The sequence below is a fragment of the Nyctibius grandis genome, chromosome 4, assembly GCF_013368605.1.
Source record: "Nyctibius grandis isolate bNycGra1 chromosome 4, bNycGra1.pri, whole genome shotgun sequence".
NCBI classification, from domain to species: Eukaryota; Metazoa; Chordata; class Aves; order Nyctibiiformes; family Nyctibiidae; genus Nyctibius; species Nyctibius grandis.
The window spans coordinates 49,575,459-49,601,630 of NC_090661.1; the positions used below are offsets into that span (position 1 = coordinate 49,575,459).

The following is a 26,172-nucleotide window of genomic DNA, read 5'->3' on the forward strand; positions in this document are numbered from 1 at the left end:
CAGCCCCATTTCAGAAATGGGGAAAGGGAACCAGGAATGGAATAGCTGGTTTTGCTTACTGCCTCACAGTGAGCCATTTCTGATCAGAAGAAACGATGTTGGTGGAGAGATTTCTGGGGTCGCTGCTCAGTAACCTCTGCTGTCTTGTGGAAGCAGCAAGTTTAATAATCATCCAGTGAAAATTCTCAGCTCCAGGAGGGTTTTGAAAGGTACAGATTCCAGTTACAAGAAGTTGTGGTCTTATGGAGGTTTCCTTGACTCTGTTTCTGTGGTCAGGAATTTGCTGCTGTTTCTCACTGAAATAGCTTTATTCCTCTGGGATGATTCAGATGTTGGTATCTGAGCGGAAGGTGCGTGGAAAACCAATATGTGATGGAACTAGAAAATCAGTTAGTGATGAATTGTGATGGAAAGTACTGAGATTAAAAATACAACATAGGAAATGGCAAGACAGATTAGTGTACTTATCTTTTCTGTGGTTTCTGGAGATCTTGTTAATGACCTTGACTTAAGTCTAACACCACTTTTGGAGGTTTTTCTCTTTCTTCTAACCCTCATTTTTATACATACAAAATCAGCAACATGGGACAAATAGCAATCACAGGGCAAGAAAAACTGAAATATCGGGGGAAATAGCATGCAGTGGAGAAAAGGACAGAGATTAATTGATGGAATCAAGTGTGGAACTAGTCATGAAAAAGTGCAAATACAGGTTGGAGTTGGCGGGGTTGGTGAGTATTGCACATCACATATTTGCATTTTGTCTGAGTCTGGCTGGCTGTGCCCTTCTCTGTTCAGAACCAACACAAGCTGCATGAGGATTTAATAGAAGGAAATCTAGAACACATGTCTGAGAGTGCAGCATAAATATGTTGCATGTGCTGTCCTTAAGCTACCTATTAGATGTGAAATTGATCAAGAAGATAAACAAGGGCCAGGCTTCATGACTTTTCAACTCCTGCTCAGAACTCATCTGGGCTTCAAAATTCTTTATCCCCCAGCGTTCAGGATCGGTGACACACGAGAGTGGCTGGGAGGCCGCAGAGGCTCACCTCACCCAGCACCCTGCTGCTGGCTCTGGCCATGCATGGGCCCTCGGGGAGAGAGTCCTGAACAGGACAATGATACTTCTTTGGTCTTCAGTGTCTGCAGTGCAGGGATTTCCCAGGCTAGGTATGGGGTATCTAACAGCTCTGGATAGATGTTTTTACCTTTAATTTGGCCAATCACTTCCAAAATGCATCTAAACCTTTATTACCTACCAGTATCCTGTTGCAAGGAGTTCCCCAGTTTAAAAAAAAAAAAAACACATAAAAAACATTGTGTAAAGAAATACCACCTGTTTTTTCTGGGCATGGTACCTTTCTGGTTTCATATGATGCCCCTAATAAGCACAAGAAAAAAAAAAAGAGTTATAAAGGAACTCCTTGTTCTTTTCAAATACTGAATCACATTGTCAATTCAATTGGATCTGATTCCAAGTTAATGTTGCATGAAGTGCTTAGATATGAGCAAGTAAGTGGGTAAGTGGATAGGTATAGCAGTTGATAAGTGACAACCACACATTGTTATAATTTTTATGTTTATTTCCTACTTGAAGCAAATCATCACTATTCTTCTATGAGACCCTACATGTGAATTGTCAGATCTTCAACTAAGAGCAAAATCCACATGCTGTAAATTCAACCTGGAAATCAAAACCAATTGCCAGGGTCTTAGCACTGTCTGAGCAAGGTCTTCTAGTAGTGATAGATAATTTATTCTTTATTCACAGTGCTATCCTTAACACTCTTTTACAAGTGCTTTAGACAACTGTAATATAAATCTCCAGTTTCACTAGCTACATTTCACCTGCTTAAAAAATTTCTTGCAGTATAGTTTTGTTGACTTATTGTGCTAAATTACTTTACAGTGGTGCAATTAAAAACTAATATCTTTTTACCCAGGGACAGCCGCATTTCACTGTTGAAGGATGTGATCACTGTTTGTATAAGTTATAAAGTGATTTGGTGTCCTTTCGGGATAAATAAGGCTTTATAGAAGATACATGACAGAACCAGAAGAATTGTAGAAATTAAATTTATATTTTGTGCATTCCTCCTTCCTTGTCTTGTCACTGAACAGATGAACTTATAGAGCCATTTTGTTTTAAGAGAGAAGTCACCAGGATTTTAACAGTGTTCTTCTGTTTTCTATGACTGAAAGAAGATGCTAAAAAAGTGACCTTAGCGAGTAAGGCGGGAAATTGCTTTATACATGTTACCTCCAGTTCCTTTTAATCATGCCTGCCCATTGAGGCAAGATTATGAAAGTATTTAATGAAAGTATATAAGCATGAGACTACTGCACAATTGCATCCTACAAAATGGTGCCGAATGGCAGTGCCAGGGTAAGACTGAGTAACACGTACGACAGGGATTCCCTTACTTCATGGCTGTTTTTTACAGATACTCTATTTTTAGAATTTTTATTTACAGCTGACTGATCCAATTCTTCTTTCTTGGCTTACTCTAAGCCACTGAAATCAAGAGTGAAGGAATGTCAGGTTCAATCTGATCTTTCTGACTGACTGCTTGGTTTGGTTCTGTTTTTTTACTTAGCTCAAATACAAACAGAGAGGGGGAGAGCAAGTACCTTCTGGCAAGGGACAAAAGGACTTGCTAGTGCTAGGACCACAGGAGGCTAAAGAAAAGGCTGAGGCCTCGGAACACTTATGCAAAGAGAAGAGAGAATATGCAGCGTGTTGGAGACAGACATAGCAGACATAAGAATGTAAAGGAGACCTTATTTAAAGCTGGAGAGTCTTTTTCAGGAATAAGGATTTGGAAGGCTTGTCCTGATGTGAGATTCCCAGGGATATTCACCTGGAGTACTAAAGTACAGTGTACTGAAGTACAGCTGCCCTGCTGCTGAGGAGCTAAGATTTCAGCAGCACTTCCTGCCTGGTGAGGAACATTTTAGTTGGTTTGTTTCAGGAGTCGTCCCACTGATCCTATTGCTCAGCAGAATAGGCAGCTCTCTGCAAGGAAAAGTTGTTAAGGGAGACAATTTCAGCAGAAGCCATGGTTTAAGCCAATGCTGCTGAGCTGGCGTAATTTCGTACTGTGTGCAGGAACATTACAACCTGTGTCCAAAGGCTGCCACAGACTCTCCCTAATGGTCTGCATTACTAATTCAACTAATTGCAGCAATTACAGGCAGGAGATGCTTCTGGGAAGAGATGCCAGTACACTTCTCTCTTAACATGCTGCAGTACATGCTGCTTGTTAATTAGCCCAGCAGCAAAAAGAAAAAAAAAAAAAAAAAGAAAGAAAATATCACCAGCTGGAAATGCAAAGGAATGTGCTGAAAACTGTAAGGGCCGTGAACAGTCACAGTTTGGTTTAAGCCTTTCAGAACCAGATTTTCCAGCCTGTCAGCCCAGTCACAGCCACATCCCTGTTCACTTGGCAAGCAAGCAGGTGAGGTTGCACGTTGGGTCTACCTGACACGTGCAGCAGTTCTTCATCGCGCAGCAAATGGGTTCCACAGATATTTACTATCTGGGTAAATCAAAGGATTCCCAGCCCAAGAGGTGCATTAGCAGAGCAGGAATTAACTCTGCTTCACTGATGCATCTAGCAACACAGCAAAGAGTACTGCTAGCTGCCTCGGTGATGCATATTGTCTGAGTCTATCATCTTGTACGTTTTTCTTTGCAGAAAGCATGTTCAGCCTGAACATGCCTCATATGGTAAGTGTCTCAGTAGGTGCCTTCTGGCTGGTCCTATGTGGTATTGGTATTTATCGAGGAGCCTAGCATGTTCCAGTTGGACACATCTACTTTGGCTGTCGGAGGATGCTTTGCCAGCCAAGCAGGCGTCGTAGCCCGCTGTCCTTGCTGTGTTCAGCATCACAGTGCCATCCCCCTGCTAACCTGAACAGCCAGGCGGGTGCACTGCGCGTGTGCACGCCTGAAATATTCAACAGCATGGGACAAGCGCTAGTCCCCTGACGGGACTCCAGCTCCACGTAGGGCACATTACACAGGGATGTCTGGAATGCTTGGTGCAAGTTAAACATTTAAAAGTTACAATTCTGAAACATTTTTTTTCTAGGATACTTAGCTGCCTCTGTAACAGCCTCTTGACTTGCAAGTATCTTATATTTCTTTTCCTCTGTTCTTTTTCCTTCCTTCCTTTCCTTCACATGCCAGACAACAGATGACATCGTTTCATCAGCAGAATGTTCCAGTGATGATGAAGATTTCATTGACTGTGAGCCCAGTACAGGTAAGTCAGGTCAGTCTTGTTTTGCTTGCTTTCTGATTTCATTTGCAAAAATCAATGCATACATATATTTATATGTGTGTGAATGTATACATATGCAATTATATATGTATATATATGTGTGTATATGTGTATATATATACTTATGTATATATACACTATATATAAAACAAAAATTATACAGCCAAGCATCAAATCCCATGGACTTGGCAACAGCAAAACACAGATATGTAGTCACTATTTGGTTAATATAAAGTTGTTTACATGGAAAGCCAAACATCCTGAAAGTGATCCCAGCTAATTAATAGTTCACATGTTTGTAGCAGTTACTTCAAAAATATCAATGTGGCATGTGACAAACAATAAAGATTTATGAAGTGGGGAAGTAGAATATTTGAAAAACAGAAGAGAAACAAAAGTGAAGCAATAATAGGTTATTAGCATTGTTTAATCTTTGTTAATTGCTCTGAAGATGGACAGTAAAAGGATACATTTGTCCATGGGATTTTGAATACAGTTAACATGGTAATGTATTTATACTAATTTTGTTTCCTGTAAGCCCAAAGAAATTGGGGAGCACCATAACATAGTTCTAACATAGCAAAATTAGTAGCAATTCTTGCCCTGTTATCTGCAGTGATGCTTCAAAATGTATCCATTAAAGAGTCAGAAGGACTGGCCATGTGGAACTGACTCAACTTCTCGCTTTCAGATACATTTTGATAAATTGATGGCTTTTCTTTCTGGTGAGATATATGATGTGATATCCAGCAGGCAACTGCAGGCTATTTTATTTCCTGTAGGGTTTTTCAAGTCGTCTTTTTTGAGGCTTGCCATGAGTTAAGCATTTCTATAATAGAGAACAGATATCATCGAATTTCTGTGTACATTTAAAAGAAAAAGAGAGAGTTTGGTTAGAATTTTTTGTCCTTAAAAGTGAAACATATAAATAGTTTAGGGGTTTTTTGTTTTGCTTTGTTTTGTTTGTTTTTGCTTTGTCTTATTTGGGATGATTTTTTTTCTTAAAAAAAAAATCCCAAGAAAGCATTATAAATGCTCTGTTTCTAGTTTCCTGAAGCCATTTGATTAATACAATAACAACATTAAAATTCACCCAAGGCTAGTGCTTTCATAGTTCTTTTCAATTCGTCATGCTGTACCTGAATTTTTTGGTAGAACTTGGTCCTGCAGTAACCTGAGATTGGCGTTGCCTTGTAGCTGGGAACTTCCACCCGTACTCTTGACTTCCCTGTGATGGCAGGGAAGGCAGTGACACAACAACTGATGCTAACAGACAGCTCAGCCTACTCCCATCTCTTTTTTCACACATCTGAGTTTTTCAACTCCCCACCTGGCAGCAAATCAGTCCAAATAATACTAGATTGTGAAACATAAACAGTGCAGATATTGGTATTTTAAATAAAGGTAGTAATGAAATGCCAGCACAGTGATTATCATGAAAGTGGGGCATGAGATTAATAGGACCATGCTAAAAGGCCTAATGTACCATAACTCATATGCAAGTGAATGGATAGGAACCATTTCATTAAAGCTTCACTAACATTTCAAGACGACTTTTTTTTTTATTCTGATTGCCAAGTATTTCAATTAAAGGAGGAAACAAAATCTTTATCAGACTCCTCCTTTTGTACATCATTGTCATTTATGTTTCAATGCAGAAATCACAGTTACTTCAATGGCTGGAAATTGTAATAGCATGTTTTCAGCTTGTGCTGCCAGTGGAAAAATCAAAGTTTGAGGAGAAATTTGGTAAAACAGGATGTTTAGCGTGAAATTTCAGAGTGCTTTAGAGCAACATTTCCAGACTAAAAATACCTCTCTCCTGACACAGTTAGAAATCTAATGCTACAAACAGGTACAAACTGGATTTGTAAAACTGACTTGCCTTTAAAAATCCTGCTAAGCATTACAGTCAGCAGCTGTAAGTGCCTACAGACATTTGAGTATCTGCTGTGTAAAATAATATGATTCACTGAAAAATCTGCTGAAGGTATTCTCGTAAACTACTAGACATTCTTGAAAATTTCACCCAGTATCTTTTATTGCGCCCTACTCCTTCTCCATAGGATTGTGGTCCACATGAGCCACTGAAATCTGAATCTTTTCTTGGGAATTACTGTGGCATTGAGTATCAAAGTTAGCCTGATTATATGTAAAAAAAGTCTCCCAGATTGCCTTTGCTGATGAAATTTACGCTTCCAGATTTTGAGTTTTCCTGCTCTCAGGTGTGCTGGTGTACAAAATCACCAGGAAGATGAGGGATATGCAGATCCTTTTTGCCTCCAAAGGCATAAACTTAGCTCCTTGCGTCATAATAAGGAGGAAAAGTAACACGTTTATGCTGCTCCTCATTTAGGTTTCTTTGTCTATCTTACTATCTCCATTCCCAGTACATCCAGGGAAGGTAGAACAGTGTCTACAATACAGCCAGTATCAAAGCACACATGCAGCCGTTCTGGAGCACTAAAGCAATCTGAGCCAGCTTACCAAAAGCCAGTGGTGCTGGCTGGGCTGAGCAGATAGATTTGCCTTTACATTTCACCAGCCAAGTCAGGATTCTGGCCATATGCCAAGATCTGGTACTTAAATGTATACATCGTGGAAAGAAAAGAGATGGATTATCTTGCTTGTATTTTCTAGTGTGTGCGTTTGAATTTTTTTAAATGTAATCTTTTTTTTTAATTGGGCCCTTTTGAAGTTGCTTCATCCTGTTCTGTTGACAGGTCAGTGTATTTTACGCTGCCTTCTGGCTTACCTGATCCCTTTTGCAGCAAGTTGAAAATTACATGACCTAACCCAGCACAGGCTCCTTTTTGTTGCTCTGATAATGTATAGCTTTTAAAATTCTTGAGTTTCTGCCAAACACCAGGGCTTGGCCTTCCATCAGCCTCAGTGCCATGGTCCAGTAATGCAAAGGTTGCTGAACTCACTGCTGCAGCTGTGAGATATGATATACGTCACTATGAACCTGCTGTGCAATAACCAAGACAAGGGCAGCAGAGAGTGCTGCCCAGCAAATCAAAAGCTTTCAGATTTTGTATGGGTCAGAATCAAATCCCAAGATCTAAATATATTACTTTGGTCTTGGTCCTGGATCAGAGGCAGTACCCTACAGAGCCCTTTTGAAGACTTTGGGCTTGGTGTACTCAAAGATAGTTCAAAAGACAGAAAATCATGTCCTCTTTGAGGCTAAATATCATATGAGAACCATTTGCAAGGTCTTATTGCCACTTAACTCTGTCTGTTGAATCCAAGACCTGAATCTCAGTAAGAATACAATCTGCATCTGGATACTTGCATCTCTTTAAAAGAAGACAGTGTAAAGGCAATTTCCTCACTTTGCTCCCCTCAGGATTTTCCTGGCCAGCTTGAGACACTCACTGTAACAGTCTGGCTACCACTCTGTGCCGCTCTTCCAAAAGTGATTTTTGTTGGGATTTCTGTAGATCCCCTTGTTTAGAAACCAAGAGCTGTCATGGGACCTGTCCTGACTGAGGTAGCTGTGAATCCAAAACCCATCTGTATTTTCCATAATGAAAAAGCAGCCATTGACAAGCCTAGATACCCTTAGATCTCTAGATCTCCCAGAATGGCTTACTGTAAATGATACAGAGGGCATAAAACTGTTCATCTGCCCTGAAGAAACATTTACTTACAGTCGAGAGCAGTCCCTCTCTTATCACTATGGAAGTGTTGCTTGTCCCAGTATATGTTCAAAAACCTTCTGGTTTCTGCGCCAGAAACATGATGCTTTTCTCTGGTATGAGTACAGTGCTCTCTTCTGGCCTGTTCCGGGGAGATCTGAAGCTCGAATATTCAAGTTCATCGAAGCCGAAGCCAGGGTCCTGAGTTTGTGCTTTTGAACACAGCTGTGGTGGTGTTTTGGTCATGCAGCCGCTCTCAGAGAATGAAAGATTTGTAAGGGAAATATCTTTACTCCTAACTAGGAAGCGCTGCACCATCGTGAAGAAAGAAAGCATTTATCTCTTTCCAGTCAAATGAGGAGTACCCCTACAATCTGATCTTATTGAGATTTCAAAGCCTTCAGGATTGTAGTTATGCTTTCCTGACAGCAGCTGCTGCTGTCTCCTCATACCATTGCCCTTGTTCCTGTTAAGCGTGTCCATTAGTGCAGTGCTCTGGCACCAGGCAGGCTGAATATTTGTGGCTGGGCAGCTGATTGGGATCATAGCCCAAGCTGCTCATTGCACTAGTCAAAACAGTAAGACCCAAACACTCACTGGTTAGCCTGAAGCCCATAATGCAACCTCTTGAAACGGTCTGTAGGGCTTAATCCTAGCTCCCTGGCTTGACACAGCTGCTGTTTCTTCCCTGGTACAGTTGCCAGCTTTCCCTTCCTATTGGTCCAACAATTTCCTAGGTGATTTTTTTCCAGAGAAATTTATTCTGTTTCCCAAAAGGCTTCATATGCCATAAGGTTGGCGTTATCTAATTAGACCGATAAGCCTTTCTCATGAGGGACTGGAGACAGCAATAGAGATGCCAAAATCTACAGTTCTTTGTACTGGAAGTTACACAGTGTTTTGTAGCATATACCCATACACAGGGGACACATATCCTACATGTATAGTGTCTGTATCTATAATTTACTGGCCTGTACCCATTCAACTTCAGGCTGCTGGTTTATGGGCTAGGACAATCAAGCTTCCACCCGTGTAAGCTGGAGACCCAGCTACCTGCAGGCTGCCCGGGTCAGAGATGTATTTGCAGAAAACAAGCAGAATCTCTCTTCCAAGAGTCTACAAGCAGCCAGCATACTACAAAAAGCAGTATGCTGGAAGTGAAGAAACCTTCACTGAAGAAACAAAGAGAAATGCTGGTTTGGCTCTTGTCCTCCATGACCCACATCAGCCTTCTTGATGTACCCAGAGAATTTACATTGCTCTCCTCAGAGAAACATCCCCCATAAATCCAGTGCCCAGTTACCCTCAGTCTCTCCCTCTGTCAAGCAAGAGTTCTGCTCTGTTTCTCATGCTGTGAATAAGAAATGGCCTTTAAAGTTGGGCACGTGCCTCAGAGTACACAGAGAAGTAGGCTTCCCACCTCACAGGCTGAATACCATACCAGCTGGAAGGAGGGGGATTCATCTGTGGCACTTCCCAGGGTATGATAGCATCACTCTTTTGATGGAATTTCCTAGCTACGGTCTCACGGCCAAAACAAAACGAAAATAACAAGTTTTACTAATCAATCATGCAAATGACTTACAGGAATTTTTTGGGTTTTTTATATCAGGAATTTATACTGAGTTTGGTTTTCAGCATATTGGTCTTTTTTTCCTATGTAAGTTCCAAAGGTGCCACCCATGAGGATATTTTATCTATGTGCTATATATACAGTGTGCATATATATCTATATCTATATGTGTATATGCTAAAGTAATAAATGACCAATATCAGCAGTGGCCCCTATCATCCAATCACATATTTACACAGAAATTCATGCCTTCATCTAACCCTGGCATCCGTTGGCATGGACAGATGCATGATATTGTTAATTCTTGGTGAACAAAGCAATGTTAGTGTTTTTTCTTTCTTCCTTTTGTTTATTTGTTTACTTTTAATTGATAGTTTCATCTACCAATTAGCCTTGGGGTAGGGTGGGGCAGGGAGAATTAAAAAATTATACAGGTATATCCATCGATATATACACACATGCTCTGTGTATATATAGATAGATACATACGTTGTATATATTTGAAGAACATTTTCTGTCGTTTCACCTCATCTTGTGCCGCATGAATTTTTGGTGACTGATATTTTAGTTTCTTTTATATTTCTTTCCCCTTTTTTTTTTTTTTTGGCTCGTAATGGTGCCATACCGCTATTTTTTAATTTTTAAAATCATTGCTGTACTTTTCAATTTATATTTTTGGAGTTCTTCCAACCAAACAATGATTTAATCATCTCAAGAAAGAGATATAGATCTGCAAACCAATAAAGGCAACAAAATCTTTTCTTGCCATCCATAAGAAATCCACATTTTCAGACATCCCAAGAAAGTTGTGTGCAAAAGAATGAAGCTTCTTATCCCTCCTTTCTTTTTATTTTCCCTTCTCGCTCCCTTTTTTAAACTTCTGCAAAGTCTCTATCCTGTCTATTTCCTTTTCCCTTTTTTTTTTTTAAATTGAGTTCAGAGAAAAAAACACCCAGAAGGAAAAAAAGACTCCCCTCTACCCCTGCATCCTTCCAGGAACAATTCTTCCAACAAAGCAAGCCCTACAAACCACAGATGGCATAAAAAGAATTTTATTGCAATGCAGAGTATCTGTCATATCTTTTATTTCTGGGTCAGTGCAAGACCATTTCTGTGGCATGCTGTAGTTTAGCCCGTGTAACTAACCGTGGCCTTCATTTACTGGTGCATGGGCTGGGGTCATGCCATCTTGTGTTCCATCAGAGCTGCGCAGTCAGGCTAATCGAGCAAGGCTGTAGTGTATGATTTTGGGGGGGGGGGGATCGTTTCAATTTTAATTTTTAGTTGTATTATAATTTCTTCTTTTTTGAAGAATTATGCCAGTACCATCGGCTGCTTCTGGCAGCCTCAGCGTTATATATCTACTTTATTTTATGGGGTTTTTTGCTCTTTTTTTTGTTTCTCAGTAGCGATCTTGTGTCTTGTCTGTGTCCATCTGTCTTGTCAGTGTGTCTGGCAGTCCATTGGTCCAGTGTTGTTATGTGATTCTGTTCTCTGTTTGTAAGCTGGTGTTCAGCTCCCGGCCGCTCTGTCATCCCTCTTTCCCTCCCCTTCCCCTCCTTCCCTCCCCACCTGCCTGAGAGGGGTCCACAAAGGGGCACCAAGCTTTGAATGACATTCTGAGTGTCACCTCAAGGCTTCAGGCTGGAAGTTGCAAGATGTCCATGCAGCTTCTTAAGAAAGACAAAGTTTGCAGCTGGAAAGTTTTCAAACTATGTTTTCATTTCACTTCTAAGAATGGTTTACTGGCATAATGCTAAAGTGACTTCTTATACAGCTTTTTGGGGGATTTGTATGTGCGTGCTGACATCTTAGAGTAAGAGCTCCTGTTATCTGTGCTGTAGGCACCAGGAAAAGCTACGCAGGGTGCAGGCTGTATGTTCAATGGAAAGTACATAAGCCCTTTTATAAAAGACAGCCTTGGGAAGGGAATATCACTGTGCATGTGCAACTGAAATGATATCTATGTGAATGTATTTCTAAAATCCACAGCTCGTAGTTCATTTGTAGTGAGGAAACAAAAATGTAGGATGTACTTAAGATTTTAAGAATGGTGCATCTTCACTCTATGGTGTCAGTCTTCTGCTTGTCACTATGTGATGTCTACTCTTCACTGATACTGGTAAAAACTGTCTTGCTGATGTTTACTTGTATAACTTGAACACAATTCTGGAAACGCATCTGGAGTGTCTTCTGCCATATGCATCACAAATGTGCAGTAATGCATAAGACAGAAGAAAACAAGCAGATTTTTCAGGTGTCTGCTTAGACTTGAAACACTATTTAGAAAAAACATCCTTTGGCTTGTACAGTGGCGCATTCCCCAGTACCCTAAATTCCATTCCCACTGAATGAACTAGCCATATTAGTGGCACTGAAGGCCTCAGTGTATTAGGATACATCAGCTAGCATCAGTGAATCAGCTCCAGTTAGTGGAGGAAGAAGCAGCCAGTTTCTTTGCAGATAATGTTCAGGATATCATAAAAAGCATGCTTATACGTACCTTTAGCCTATCTAAAATCCCAGTTGTTTTGCAGGAATTTGTTCTGCAGGGAGGATGAGATGATGAAATCTGTGAACTTTTCTCACGAGCATAATATAAGGCTTACCTGGTTAAGCAAACAGTTACCAGAAGAGGGAAGTGATGGGGTATGTTCAGATCTGCAACATAGAATTATTTCATTTAATTATTTCATTTAACTTATCCAAGATATGGTTCCTGTACTTGCAGAGGGATAAAAAGAAGATAGCTTTTCTTTCACCAGTAAGAACCAATGATTTTATGCTCAGTTCAGTTTTCTGAATTCATGTGTGATCTGGAAAACATTACTGAGTGCTATCAATTATAGTAAAAACAAATCAATATCTAAAGCATTCTTGCTTTAGATTTTAGATCTCTGTTTTTCACAACTATTAATTCCTGTCAGATCTAAAGCTTTTTCTTGGGAATTGCTTAAATAAAGCAACTGCTTATAAAACTATAATACACTCAACAACCTCATGGTTTTGTGTAATAGTGCCCTCTGTCACATAGACCAGAACACTCCTGTTATGAGGCTAACAGTAAAAGAAGAAATTGTTTTAGCTCAAGTGGCAGGTGTTACTGGAACAGAACAATTGGAGTTTTAGCCCCCTGCATGATGAAGTTCAGGGTAACCTTCACATTGGAGTACTGTGATGAGTAAAACAAGTGTCCAGTCATCAGGGCAGTAACCTCCAGGCTGTGGCGGAGCTGCTGTGTCCTGCTGAATGGTTGCTTTTGTTTGCCTTATGTAGCCTCTGTGATGCCTGGGACTAGCCCTCTGCTGCAGGGAGCGAGAGGCTCACTCAAGTGCAGGAGATGCTGTGAAAGGTCCTGTTGTGCTCCATTTTACCCCACTAAATGTATATATATAGATTTCTGGCACTTGAAATAGTTCGTACTTGTGCCTTATGTCTCAGGGCAGGCTGCTGGCTTCAGCTCTCGTGACATTTGTCACTGAGCAAGGGGGAGAGCTGAGGGTTGAGTTGTTAAAGCCAAGGATAAAAATCCTGAACTCTGGTGAGCCACTCCCAGCTCTGCTGTTGATTCCTTCTGTGACTGTGCATCTATATTGTTCATTTGCCTACCTGTAAGGCAGGGTAAAAGAAATACTTCTTAGGTAAAGGAGGTGGAGATGAAGGGAAAGAAGGAGATTTAATTAATATTTTAATGGACTTTGATATTCAGGTGCAAATTGCTGTGCAATACACCAAAATGGTACTGTACTGCTAACTACCAAAATGTACAAACAAACGATGTCACTGTTAAGGTTTTAGTACTAAGTCCTATCTTCACTTGCTATGGCAAGTAACATTATTGTGTATTTTTATGAAGTAGATACAACTCCTGATCTGTTAATTAATTACTAAGCAAGTGAGGGATACAAAAGTCAAATGTTTTCATATCAGGGAACATTGACGTGGCATCATTTTCATTAAATATCACTTTTTCCTCTAGAATTAACACATGCGATGGAATGAACCATGCTCAGGCTACATAAATTAATGACATGAGTGGACTACAATATGCAGATCTTTTGTATCAGCACTTCCATCACTTGAACGTGCATCCTAATCAGAATTTTGCTTCAAGCACTTCAGTTTCTCCAGCCTGACTTAGCTGGTGTAAGTTTCCCTGGTTTTGCATTTAAGATCAGGATCAGACCCACAGTCTGGCTACCTTGCCCTTGCTGCCTTCTAGTCTTTTTTTAAAGCATGTTCTCTAAACTCAAAGCCATGTGCACTGTCACATTCTGGCAATCCCTCTAGTGCTGTGCCTATGTTATCAAGCTGACACATGTCTAAAATACTAAGATATGATATTTTCAGCCTGCTGGGACTTGCTTTTTGTCCCTGTTAGCTTTGATTTTCAGCTTCATAAAATATATGGGAAAGAAATTAAAAATAGCCAATGACACATTCTGTGGAAGAGAAGAGCTAGCACATGACTCAGGAACAGATTTTGCATCAAAGGCAAATGTATGTATATCAGACCCTTAAATGTCTATAGCAACTGATTAGTTAGCTTTAAACAAGAAGAAACTATCTGATTTCTGGAAGATATATAATGTCTGTTAGAGAGAAAACATGTTGAGCATTTACAGATATTAGGGACAGATACACTTTTGCTACTAAAGGGTTTTATTATGTATTTCTTTTGGTCATCATGCCTAGGCCTGAAGGTGTCTTAAGTATTAGAAGCCCAAAGGTACTGATGTTCACATGAACTACAGCACCTGGAATGATACCTTGGCAGAGCAGGACTCTACTTACATTTTCAACCCAAGCAGATCATAAGATACCAGAGCTTTTAATCATGTTAAAGGAGTTATTACCTCGCCTTCATTCTGCCTTTCTGTTTTAGTTCCAACTTATTAATCACAAGAGCTAGAAATTAGTGCTTTATCCCTACTGTTAGCAGCTGGGAATGTTGTTTCCTGAGTGATATGAAGTGTTAACACCTTAAATGCTGTGTGAGGAGCAGGAGGCAAAGAACATGCCAGTTTTGAAAGTAGGGATAGAAGCAAAAAAAATAATTAGACTGACTTGATTTGAAATCTCAAATGTCCACTAATTCAACAACATATTTTATTCTGCATTTTTGTTGTGCTAATAAATACATTATTAAAACCTTACAAAAGAGCCACACTCAAGGATTCATTTTTGTGCTGCTGAGTCTCATAAAAACTGAAGTTGTTTGGTCCCATGGGGTGGTGTTATAAGGATCATCAGTTCCTCTTTTGGCATTCAAGAGGAACTACAACTAGTTTGCAGACAAACATACAAAAATCTCAAAATTAGCTTATTTTAGAGCAACAAGAAAATTCCAACACTTTTGTCTCCACTGGTTTTACTCCGTCTCAGTATCAGAACAATAAATGTCAGAGGCATCAAAAAGGGGGGAAAAGTTGTTCTGTCTTTGCAGGAGAGCAGAAGTGCAAAGCAATTTTGATCTTAATTATTTATATATATTTTAATGATTGTCAGTAATTCTTTTTTTTTTCCCTGGTACTGAAACCAGTATGACTGATTTTAGGTACTAGTTTTAGTGACTACTCATTTTCATTACTGAAACCTTGAGGTCTTCCTAAATTTTATATTTGACAGACAAAAAGAGCAAAAATAGCCCTGTAGTTAGTTCAGGGTATTTTCTAGGGTACCAAAATGTAATTTTAAGTTCTTCTTCTCACTCTTCTCCATGAAGCAATAAGTCTACTATGGAGTGCCTGGAGATTTGTATTTCCCCCAGAATCTGTGGTTCTTCTGTATGCTAATTCTTTTTATGTTGAAATATGGATCATTAATATATTGCAAAGCATGTGCACGCACCCTCTCTCTCTCTCTGTATACATGTGTGCGTATTTATACACCTGTTAATGCTATGTTTTATGTTCTGGCTAAAAGGAGCATTTTGGGGAACTGAAATAGAGGGGTAGAATAAACTTGTTTAGGAGCTTTACAAGCAAATGTGGAACAAATAGACTGAATCTTGCCTTATCCTCTTTCTCATACTACTGTTAGGTTCTGTTAATTCAAGTCTCCAGCTTTTCTATAACTCTGAAAGCAGCTAGTAGATCCCAGAATTTTGAGGAAGGTTTTTTATGATTGCAGGCAAGAGTGACTCTCAGCATTGAGATCTGAGCATAGTCTGAAACAGAGGACCTCCGGCACACATCTAAACTCACAGCAGGGAGGTGCCTTTGGCAAAGTTCTGAATCACTTATCACTGCCAGGGAATTAGAGACTCTCAGAGAGCTGTGGGGAGGATTAAGGAGGGTTTGACAGCCAAAGAGAAAGTCAAGGCACTTGGCAGTGTAGCAGGAGTATGTATGTGTCAACTGAAGGAAAAAAAAGTACTTTTTTGTACAGTAGATTGGACATACTACCAGCTCTGACCTTATTCCAGTGGCTGATGGTTAGCCTTCCCATGTACAAGATGCTGCAACATGCCCCAGACAGCAGTAAAGTGAGTGAGCATTGAGCACAAAATTATCAACGAATTTTGAGCTTTATTTTCTGATAAGGTAACCGGGAGGTTTTCAGGTTTGCCTGAAACGCTTTACTTCACGTGCTTAAACATGCCATATAAGACCAAAGGGAATATAGAGACCAGAAAGGTAGTTGAAAATATTTGCACCCTAGTTCTTTTTTGATAAAAAGTTAAGATGTGGCATTTGCAAAGTACTGTGGGGACTCCATCTAGTTTCCTCTGAACTGTCTGTGTCAAATTCAAAACAAGGAAATGTTTTACGACTCCTAAAATGCAAATGTCAACTTTTTTTCTTAAAATGCCTTTTCATTTTGAAATTGCTGCGTTTAAAAAAAAAATTAAAAGTTCACATTCTTACAATGTTACCGTCTTATGAAACAAACTAAACAAGTTTTGTAGTCATAAGTATTGTGTGGGGATTTCACTATACTTGTCTTTTTTTTCAATTTCTGAAAATATGACTAGTAACCTTCACCTTTAACTTGGGAGTTTTTTACTACTCCTTTTCGGTTTTTCAACTTCCTTTCTCCCCCATTTAGTTATCCAGGACATTATGCCATACTTTTACCCACAGGAAACATCTGTCACTAGCTCTGTACCGATTGTATTAGAAGAATAAAACCTTTGGTTCCACTTATGAAAGGAGTTGGGCCAGTATATTTCAGCATCTTCAGTTGTTTCATTCATAGCTTTTCATTATATTTTGAATTGCAATGGTAAAAGACCATCCCTGAAGTTGTGTGATCTTTCCCACATGTGCTGTTTTCCATATCTGTCACCTTTCCCTTGGAAAGGAAAAGCAAACAAAAATTATTTTGGAGAGAGAATGAAAAAGTCTCCTTCACTAAGGCAATATTTTTAGAAACAGCTGGTAAAACAAACTGCTAATGTTGTGCCTAGAGTACCTCTATTCTAATAACAGGATTGTTTAAAGATGAAAGGAGTCATTTGTGTGTCTAGCCTATTCTGTTAGTAGTAATTCTTCCTCCATACGGGAAGAGTAGGGAAACCTGATGCGGTAGTTTGTTCCCTATCTTACCTCCTCCGAAAAGATACTTACATAGTTCTCTGCTGAAGAGTGAGCGTTCCGGTAGTGCTTTCTACAGGAAACGCAAAGTGATAGCACAGGAAAAATGAATCTCAGCCTTCTATACCTTGTTTACTATTGAACTAGTAGATTCATTATTCTTCTGGTGATTTTTTTTTTCTCCTGCCTCCCAGATGACCTTTCCTTCCTGGTGACAAGCTACAAGTTTTCTGTTGGCCTGTCTTACAGGTGGCAAGTGTCCAAACATGAGCTGCCAATTCAGATAGATAGTTTAAGAAACTCTATAGAGCTGCCAGGCTTGGCGCTCCTCATGTAAGAACACTGTATTCACATGGAAACTTTTAAAGTACCCTGAGGAACGTGAGCAGTTTTGTTTCTTTTTCCATACCAAATTTGCTTAGCTTCCATTAGAGGTAATTAATTAGGAATCTGAGCACCAAATGAGGTAACACCCATTTGTATTTTTAAAAACAGACTTTTTATGAAGGCCCAGCTTTATGGTGATATTTGGAATATCAATTGGTTTTGATACCTACCTCTCTTGCCTTAAAATCCCTATAAAAACAATACTGTTTCTTGCGTTTTATTGGGCTTTCTGATGCCAGCTACATATACAACATGCTTATTTAAAATGAATTTTAGCAGTTAGATCCTAGAGATGGCTGCGTGTGTGAATGTCCAATAGCTCCAACAACATTTTATAGCTGTATTGCCATAATTTTTCCAGTGACTGAGAGGAGCTTTGTGGATATTAGTGCAGCTGAGCACTTGCTTCAAAGATCTAAATTTTAGATTTATAGGCTGACAAGAGATAGTTAATCCTTTTGTGGACCAGGCCCTTAAGGGCTGTCTGAATGGCAGGACTTGAAATAAAACCTTGGAGTCTTAATTCTTCTTTCACTTTCAAACCTCAGTTAATCTCTCCTTCACTTTTAAACAAAGGTTGCATTTTGATCCTACAGATTTCTTAAACCTTCTGTCAGATACACGCTCCAAGAGGTCATTTTTCTGGGGATCCAGTCATGTTAGGGCAATGACAGCTTTTACTGCGGTGTGTCATATTACATTAATTTTCTTATTCAGGGGAGATTTCAGCAAATGCAAAACAAGACAAATGAGCTATCTACAGTGAAGTTAAAAATTTCAGACATCAGCTTAGAGCAATGATCGTTATTCCTTTTTTGAGCGGCAGTTCTTTATCAGTTTTCTCTTTTGTTTTGTGCTGTTATTTTCTGGTAATGAAATGCATAGAACTGTACACATCATTTCAAGAGTAGCAGTGACAAAGCCATGTAGAGAGGCATTGTTCTCTCTCTGCTTCATTACAGTGAAGCCTCTGCTTATACACAGCCTGAGTTCTGAAAATAGTTGGAAAGCTTAATAAGCATAGGGAACTGGTGCGGAGAATGAGATTCTCTGCAACAGAGGATTAAGGGGTGGCAAATGCAGTTTCCTTTTATAAAATCCAAGAAATCTGAGCTCTGCATCTCTGACTGGAGCACTGGGAAAGGTGCTGGAAATAGGAATTAAGGGAAATAAATATATATATGTATGTATACATATATAGGTGTGTATGCATGTGTATAAACATATCTATATGTATGTAATACATAGTACATATATATGTGTGTGTAAGTATATATAAAAAAACATAGGTATTATTCAGTTACATAATATGATGACAGATTTCAGATAGTTCTAGCAAATAACTTAGCTATGAAAACAGAGTGCTTGTAATATCCTGTACTGGTCCCCAGGAGAAGGCCTGCATGTCACATTTCAGGTCTCTGTGATTCTACTGTAAGAAATGATGCACATGCTCTACGTCTCACTTAGTGCTAGTGTAAGTTAGCAATAATACATATAAGCTTTATTATTAGTGTAAAACTGCTGCAGGTGAATAGCAAATCATGCTCTTAAGTTTCAGATGTAGGATAGCTTGCCAGAACTGAACATCAGATCAGAAACAGTGAATTAGGAAATTTGTTGCATGCATAAAAATAATTTGTATGCACAAGGAATTCCTGGGAGACTACGTTTGATAATAGGCTTAAAATACCAACAGCAGAACTTTTTCACTGCATTCTTGTTTATAACTCTCTTCCAAATATTTTGTCCAGAACATTTATGAACAGGATGTTGATTTTTCTTTTGGAAAAGGAAGCAGTCAGCCCTTGGATCTCCATAGCAGTTTGGAATTTGGATGCAAATTAAACACTTTCATGGTCAAAAAATTAAAAAAATTGTATGTGTAGATTCCTGTATATATGCATGTGCATGCATAATTACTAATTACATTAACCACATGGCTGGAAAAACTGGCAGCCTGATGAGATGTTGAGTGCCTTCAGTTTTCACTGGGATTAATGAAAGTAGAAAGTATTTAGCAGTTTGTAGCATTAGAGCTGAGTTTGTATAGTTATATGTGAAAAAAAAAAACCTATATAGAATTAGCTAGACCTTAAATCACAGTCTGGAAAAAAAAATCTGTTTGGTTTAACATAGAGGAGAGACTTTAGCCGGAGCATTTCAAAGCTCAGCTGTAGAGCACAACAGCTTATTTTTATAAGGTGCATATCATCTACAATTTTTACTGTATTTCATTACAGTGCTCTACTTTATTCTACATGGTTTGAATACCTGAGAAATGCCTGTTGGTTTTCTGAGATCAGGCAGCTTCTGACTTTCACTTACTTTTTTGAGCCCAGTTGGTGTATCAGTGCTTTGCACATTAGTATTCTTGAAGAGAGCAGAGATGAACCCTCCTTTTCCTTAGAAAATATGTTCTGTCTTTAAAGTAAGTCCTTGCAACTTCTATTTTTATTTCTGCACTTGATAGTGTTCTGAATCTTCTTGGTCTTATCTGACAGAACACCCAGCCCTATATGTCAGGTACCGTGTTTGACCAGAAACGTAGTTAGTACTTCGGTAGCATTGTTTATCTCAGACTTCAAAAATGTTTTGCAGGTATTAAAAATAAGCTTTTCAGACCTTTAGTAAGAGGGACGAACACTGTTGTCTCCACTTTATAAATATCGGAATCAGAGAGGTTAGAAGGATGCTTCTTTAGGTGACTCACTAACAAGCTTTAGTTGAGAGAAACAGGGAGAAGATTTGAGAGATGCATGGAGAAAAGGATTTGTAGGGCACGCAGCAGCTGCAGAGGCAGGAGAAGGAAAAATTACTGCTGAGGTTAAAAGAAGAATTTCACTAATAAAGGGGAGGACATATTTCTGAATAAAATTATTTTTTCAGTATGAAAATCCATATTTGTTAAAGCAAAAGGAACAAGTTCACCCATAGCTATACCTGAATGCTGTAGATGAGCAAACAAATAGTCTGTCTTCATCCTCACTGATACATGTGTTTGCTTTTAGATTCCAGTCCACTGGCTTTAATGGTTTTGTATCCTGTTGGTCCCTGCGGAGCCCACACAGCACTGGGGTTGGGGGCTAGGTTCCAATCTGTTTTGCATTTCTCCAGTGGAGTCATTTACCTACGTCCAATTTACAAGTTCAGTCAGTCATATTTCTGTAAAACCACTGAAGGCAATAGGGTAGCTACAAGGTCGCCGAGGGCATATGTTGGCGTCTTTCCTTACGAGCTGTGATGATAGGAGACCTGAACTTGACTCTCAGATCCCAAACTTGGGTTGGAAGAGAGTTGGTATGAATAATATTTTTCAAGTTGGAAATAGATCAGATATTTTTCAAGTTGGAAATGCAAGCACTGAGACATAATAAGCCTGGAACCCCATGGCAGAGTTTTCAAAGTGGAATGTATTTTTCTAAGAGAAAGGTGAAGCTGAGGAAAGAGCAGAAGTGAAGTTCTTTTCCAGTTAACTACATGCACTGCCTCCCTACCTATGAAGACAGAGCACATACAGCTGTCATCTCAAAGCTCAGTGCTTCTATGCCAAATTCTTCTCTTTGTAGTCATATGTTTGAATTGCCACTTGATTCCCTTTCTCTGTAATTTTCAGCTGAGGTTACTACTAATAAATTACCAGACATTGAAATTAGATAATAATAAGGAATTGTGATGGAGCTATAATGCGGCAGTGGCAACTTATGTCAGAGTTACTTATTTGAGTGTCTTGTATGGATTCATTAGCCAATAAACAAGCAAAGACAAACTTGTGAAAACATGAGGCATTCACATATCCAAGAGTGAGGCACCTGAAATGATTAGAAGTTGAGAAGGAGAGTGTCCTTTGCATGTACCCGTGTAACATGTAGTAGAAATCAAGCAGCTGATAATTTGGCTTCTGGCATGCTTCCATTTTGATGCCATAATTCCTCTCAATGCCATGGAAGGTTGTGAAAAGAAGCCACTTTGAATGAAACACTTAAATTTACCATGAAAGACTAGCATGCATTGTTTAGGTATTGGGAATAACAGGCAAATCTGCCAGTTCTTCTCCAGCGTAATGTTGGTCCATGTGCTTGTGCATATTTAGTGTCCTTTTGCAAAAGGCAAGGAAGGACCCAGACAGGCTCAAGTGTTATTATAATGAGTCTTTTGAAGGTGAAACTTTTCTTCTAACTTCAAAACAGTGCTGTTCATTAATACCCTAATAAGCCAGTAAATCTCAGGGCACTAAGGTTAGAATTTGAACACCTTTTTAATTCATTCACAAAGTTCAAAGCTGCAAGTTTTGCTAATAGCAGAATTACACAAATAAAGTATTTGTTCTTTTAACAGAATGTTTCCAGTTCCATCTCTGTTTTGATTGTGCTTAAGACCATCAATTAGAATAAGAATATGAATAGGAATAATGAATTCATCCAAAAAAAAAATCTGCATGAGACAATTTTGTGGCTCATACAGATAAAGGAAATTAGAGTCTATGAGAAAGTAATAGACTTTCCTATTAAAATCTAACCATAAAACGTCTTACTTCGTAGCAGAGGAAAGCCTAATATGATAAGATTTTTTTTAGCTTCTTTTAATTAACTTTCCATCCTATTAGAATTGATCTGCAGTTAACTTTCATTTCACAGGTATTCACGATTGTTATGCTCCTGTGAATTACTAAACCATGAAGCTCAGACATGATGGTTAATAGCTATGCAAAGTAATCTTTTAGTTGATTTTCTAACAATGACCCTAAAATTTAAATGTAAATATTTCAGGTAATACAGTAAGCAGTCATATGGAAAACATATTCAAGTGTATGACTATATATCTCTTTAAATAGTGATTCTGCAGCAATCTGACCTGCCCTGGTCTATGAATATTAACTGTTGTTTTTAAAAAAAAAACCTCCGCATTTTGAAAGTTAGTGCTCCAACTCTAACAATGAAACAATTAAACATTTGTGATAGTGGGATATATGTTATCTTATCATGGTATGAAGATAAGGTAGAAAGGATGCCAACATCACCTAGCTTATCAATTAGGCAGAATCAAACAGTAGCATACGTCAATCATCCTGAATTTTTGTTCAAAAAGGCCTTAAAGTCTGAATGGACCTGAAGAATTCTAGTGTCCAGCTCCTCAGCTTTGTTCATGGGCATACTATCTTTACCTGTGCTTCTGAAATACACACAAGTATCATCATTATCATCAGTTTTAAAGTAGGTTAAGTTTTGGAATGAGATCTGTTTCTCTTCTAATCCAATCTCTTATGAAGACAGAGCAAATACCCTTCCCAGCCACTTTCTTGCTATAATGCAACCTCCGATAAACAGCTTAAAGCTTTGGCTTCTGAATCACAGTAGAGTTTATTCCAGTCATTCACCATGTTGAAAAAGAGGATTCAAACTTGCCTGCAGCAGCCTTTCACCACTGTAATCCTGAACTTTCAAAAGGAGATCTGCAAAAACAGCGTCCTCTCTTTATGCTTCTGCACTTCCCAGCTAGTATTAAACTTGCCCATAAAAACAAACAAACAAGAAGTCCTGCCAAAAATCCATCCCAAAATGCCTGAATCACAGCAATATCCCCTCTTGTCTTTTCCAAATGATAGACAGAACTAGCTCACATGTTGAAAGCTCCTATACAAAAGGCTCCCCTGCAGTGCTTCAGAGCTAGATAGTTCATACATTAGTTGGCTCTATTGTATTTCTGATGCAGTTACAAGTGCTGCCTAGTAGGAGAATTGACTTCAAAACACAGATTAATAATCATTGCCATTCTGTCTCCAAACACTTCTGCTTGAGGTCTCAAGGGGATTCTGGTGCATTTAAACATTAGTACAATCAAATGGAAAGAGCATCTCACATCCTCTGAACTGATGTGAGAGAACAACACGTAACATACTGCTCAAAAGGTCGGCATTCCCTTTGTTCCTTTTCAGAAGAAGAATTGTGGCTATATTTATTTATGTTTACTCAATATCAGGATTTCTACCTAGGATTTTCTACCACTTCCCACTGGTAATTTGGTAGAACCTATCAGCAGTCTACTTGGTAGTGACCTTTTCACCGGTAACAGTCTCTTACGTAACATTTATCCTCTACAGGTAACCTGGTATTAAACAAAACCTTAGTGTACCCAACATCAGCTCATTTTGCTGATGTGGAACTTGGCCTAGCCTTTTCAGCATGGCTGTGAGGCAACCCTTGTATTAATTCTGAAGAATACTTTGACTTGTTCTTGGCTGAGGAGGAGACTGAAGGGTTTGTCCTGAATTCTGGAGTCCCAAAGACTTCTCGTAGCATGAGGAAAATTACAGATTAAAAATTTATATTAACTCCTGTCTAATTCATTTTAACTGCAGCAGCTGGCACTGAGATATTTTTCTCTGCATTCTTCAGGGTTTTGTCCAGACTAGTTAATTCCCCAGTAGCATTTTGCACTGTCAAGATTTAACTTCCACTATGGGAACTACCTTTTTTTTTTGCCTTGTTTTCTTTCAGTTTTGGTATGGGAATAACATTATTCCAAGTTAATCCACAGCAGAAAACACATACTTTGACGTCCAAAACCCAAAAAAGAGTAACATTATGAGCAGGGCTGTACCACTGGATAAGCCGTCATTTAGAAGACGTGCTTATGAGTCCCTGATTTATCGCAGTTTTTCTACCTGAGTTTGAATAGGTCACTTCAATTCCTAACTCTGACACCCCAGTTACCCTAGGAGTGGATGTAAAAGTGCTCAAACTCAATAGAAGAGAACATGCAGACACTTATCATGCCCTTTTCAGTAGTGTTGATTAATGAAAGAAATAAGTTTAGGTGTGAAGGCCCAGGTAAATGAATCTTGTTGAAAGCCTACTCAAATAAGCTTCTTTCCAGCAATCACACTGTAAATTCTCTTCACTCTTCATTTTACCAGGGTCTGATGTTCACAATGCTGAATTGACATGGTTTATTGTTTCTTCTCAGTTATTGCAATATTTGGCTTGATATAAGTTCCAAGGAAATAGTGTATTGGTTTTGGTTGGAATTCATTACCGTGTCTGTATAGCCCAACTTAACCTCATTCATTAACACCCCTGTTTTCTTCTACAGCTTGTCAAATTTCCTATTCCAGTGTGTACACTGTTAAAGGTCCCTGTTAAAGGTCTGTAGTAGTACAGTTTCCCATGTAACCTCAAGAATAAGCTGCAGCTGCTTCACCAAAGGGACTTACAAAGTGAGATGCTTTAGATCTTGAATGTCTTCCAGAGAGATAAGTACTGCCTGGGATGATCCTGGGTTATTGAGCCATCCAAGAAGTGGACAACATTTTTCTTTGTGTGGTTTTGCTTTGCTTTGTTTCGTTTACATCTCCAAGATAAAAGCACTGCAGCTGTCTCTGGACACAAGCTGCAAATGCAGTTTCTTCCCAGCACTGATTTATGTCTGTAAGGGGAGCAGGAAATACAAAAAGAGGTTATCGGGGGCAGAACTAGGATCACTACTTTGCCATCAGAAGTTTAAGTTCTTTGCAAAAGAAACCTTTTGACAGTGAATCTACTATGCTTTGGATCCTCCTCTCACCAAGCAAGGAAGGAAGTTCCATCCACTGAGTCACTTGCAGCTGGACAAGCTACAGACTTTGAGAATGTAATGTGCTTATGCTAGGTGAGGGAAGAATTAAATTACTTTGTAGGATCTTTCAACAGAAATGGCAAGTGTAGGTCAGCATCCAAGTGATTAAAAATATTGCACTGAAAATGGGTCCTATCTACTTCTGAAGTTCACCAGAACTGACTTCTTCTAAAAGAATCCAATATGAAAATATATTTATGAGTAATTACATATGAATGGAGGACATCATAGGAATAACTGTTATGCATTAGTTAACTTGAGCGTACAACTCCCACAGAGGGTAACGTGGAGTCAACAGTAAGGTTAGGTGCAAACAGCATTCATGAAGGATCCAGATCTTCCTGTGGTTACCATTTAGCTGCACCTAAGAGAGTATTTGCATAGCAGCCAAGTAGGCACTATTTCCATCAAGTATCTCAGTATGGCATACCCTCCTTACACAGACATGCATTTCAGGTGTCTTTTAGGGTTTGGACCTTCAAATCAGTCCTGAGTCTAAGCACTCAGGAAATTAAATTCTTCAATTTTCCCATGTGATTGTCCCCAGTAAGTTTTCTATTACATAAGTTTCACAGATGTGCCTAGTGATCCCTTATTTGAGAGCTGCCTTGATGTGTTTCCTGGGTACATTCTAAAAAAGTAATATTAAATGGTATGACAGTATGAGACTTCTTGGGATACAACTACCAAGAAGGAATTGGGTAATCATGGAGTATTCACTAGCATTCAGACAAACTGATGACAAGGATACCCTTCCTGCTCTGTGTTTGCAGATAAGCAAAAACTTATGTACATTTTAGTATACCATAAATACACAGAAAACATTTGCTGCATGGGTTTAGACCAAAGACAGTAAACTGTTCCTGCTCCCACTCAAATTATTCAATGGAGTTCTGCTACTGAGTTTGTCAGTATGAGGATCTGGTTTGTGATTGAAAAATCCCTCAGGATTCAGAAATATTTCTTCCCATGTGATTGACTTTTAGGATTAAGTAAGTTTAGCTTTACATAAAAAAAAAGCCTTAGCTTGGCTAACTACAAATGTCAATCTTCAGTCTTTTAAAAAAACATATCAGATCCTTCTCCCAGGAGAAAGAGATGGTTGAGTAGAGATGCATGAGAAGAAT

General features: G+C 39.0%; 1 protein-coding gene across 27 annotated transcripts in view; it reads left to right on the forward strand.

Moving 5' to 3' along the window:
* Positions 1-26,172, forward strand: part of NRXN3 (neurexin 3) — a 1,063,598-nt gene that overhangs the window by 1,021,076 nt on the left and 16,350 nt on the right. For 16 of the 27 annotated variants that reach the window (XM_068400271.1, XM_068400268.1, XM_068400269.1 and 13 more), the window contains one exon: positions 4,196-4,271. In XM_068400271.1, the coding sequence (XP_068256372.1) occupies positions 4,196-4,271 (76 nt within the window). Of the gene's footprint in view, positions 1-4,195; positions 4,281-26,172 lie in introns of all 27 variants that reach the window. The other 11 variants (XM_068400267.1, XM_068400270.1, XM_068400275.1 and 8 more) reach the window with 1 other exon arrangement.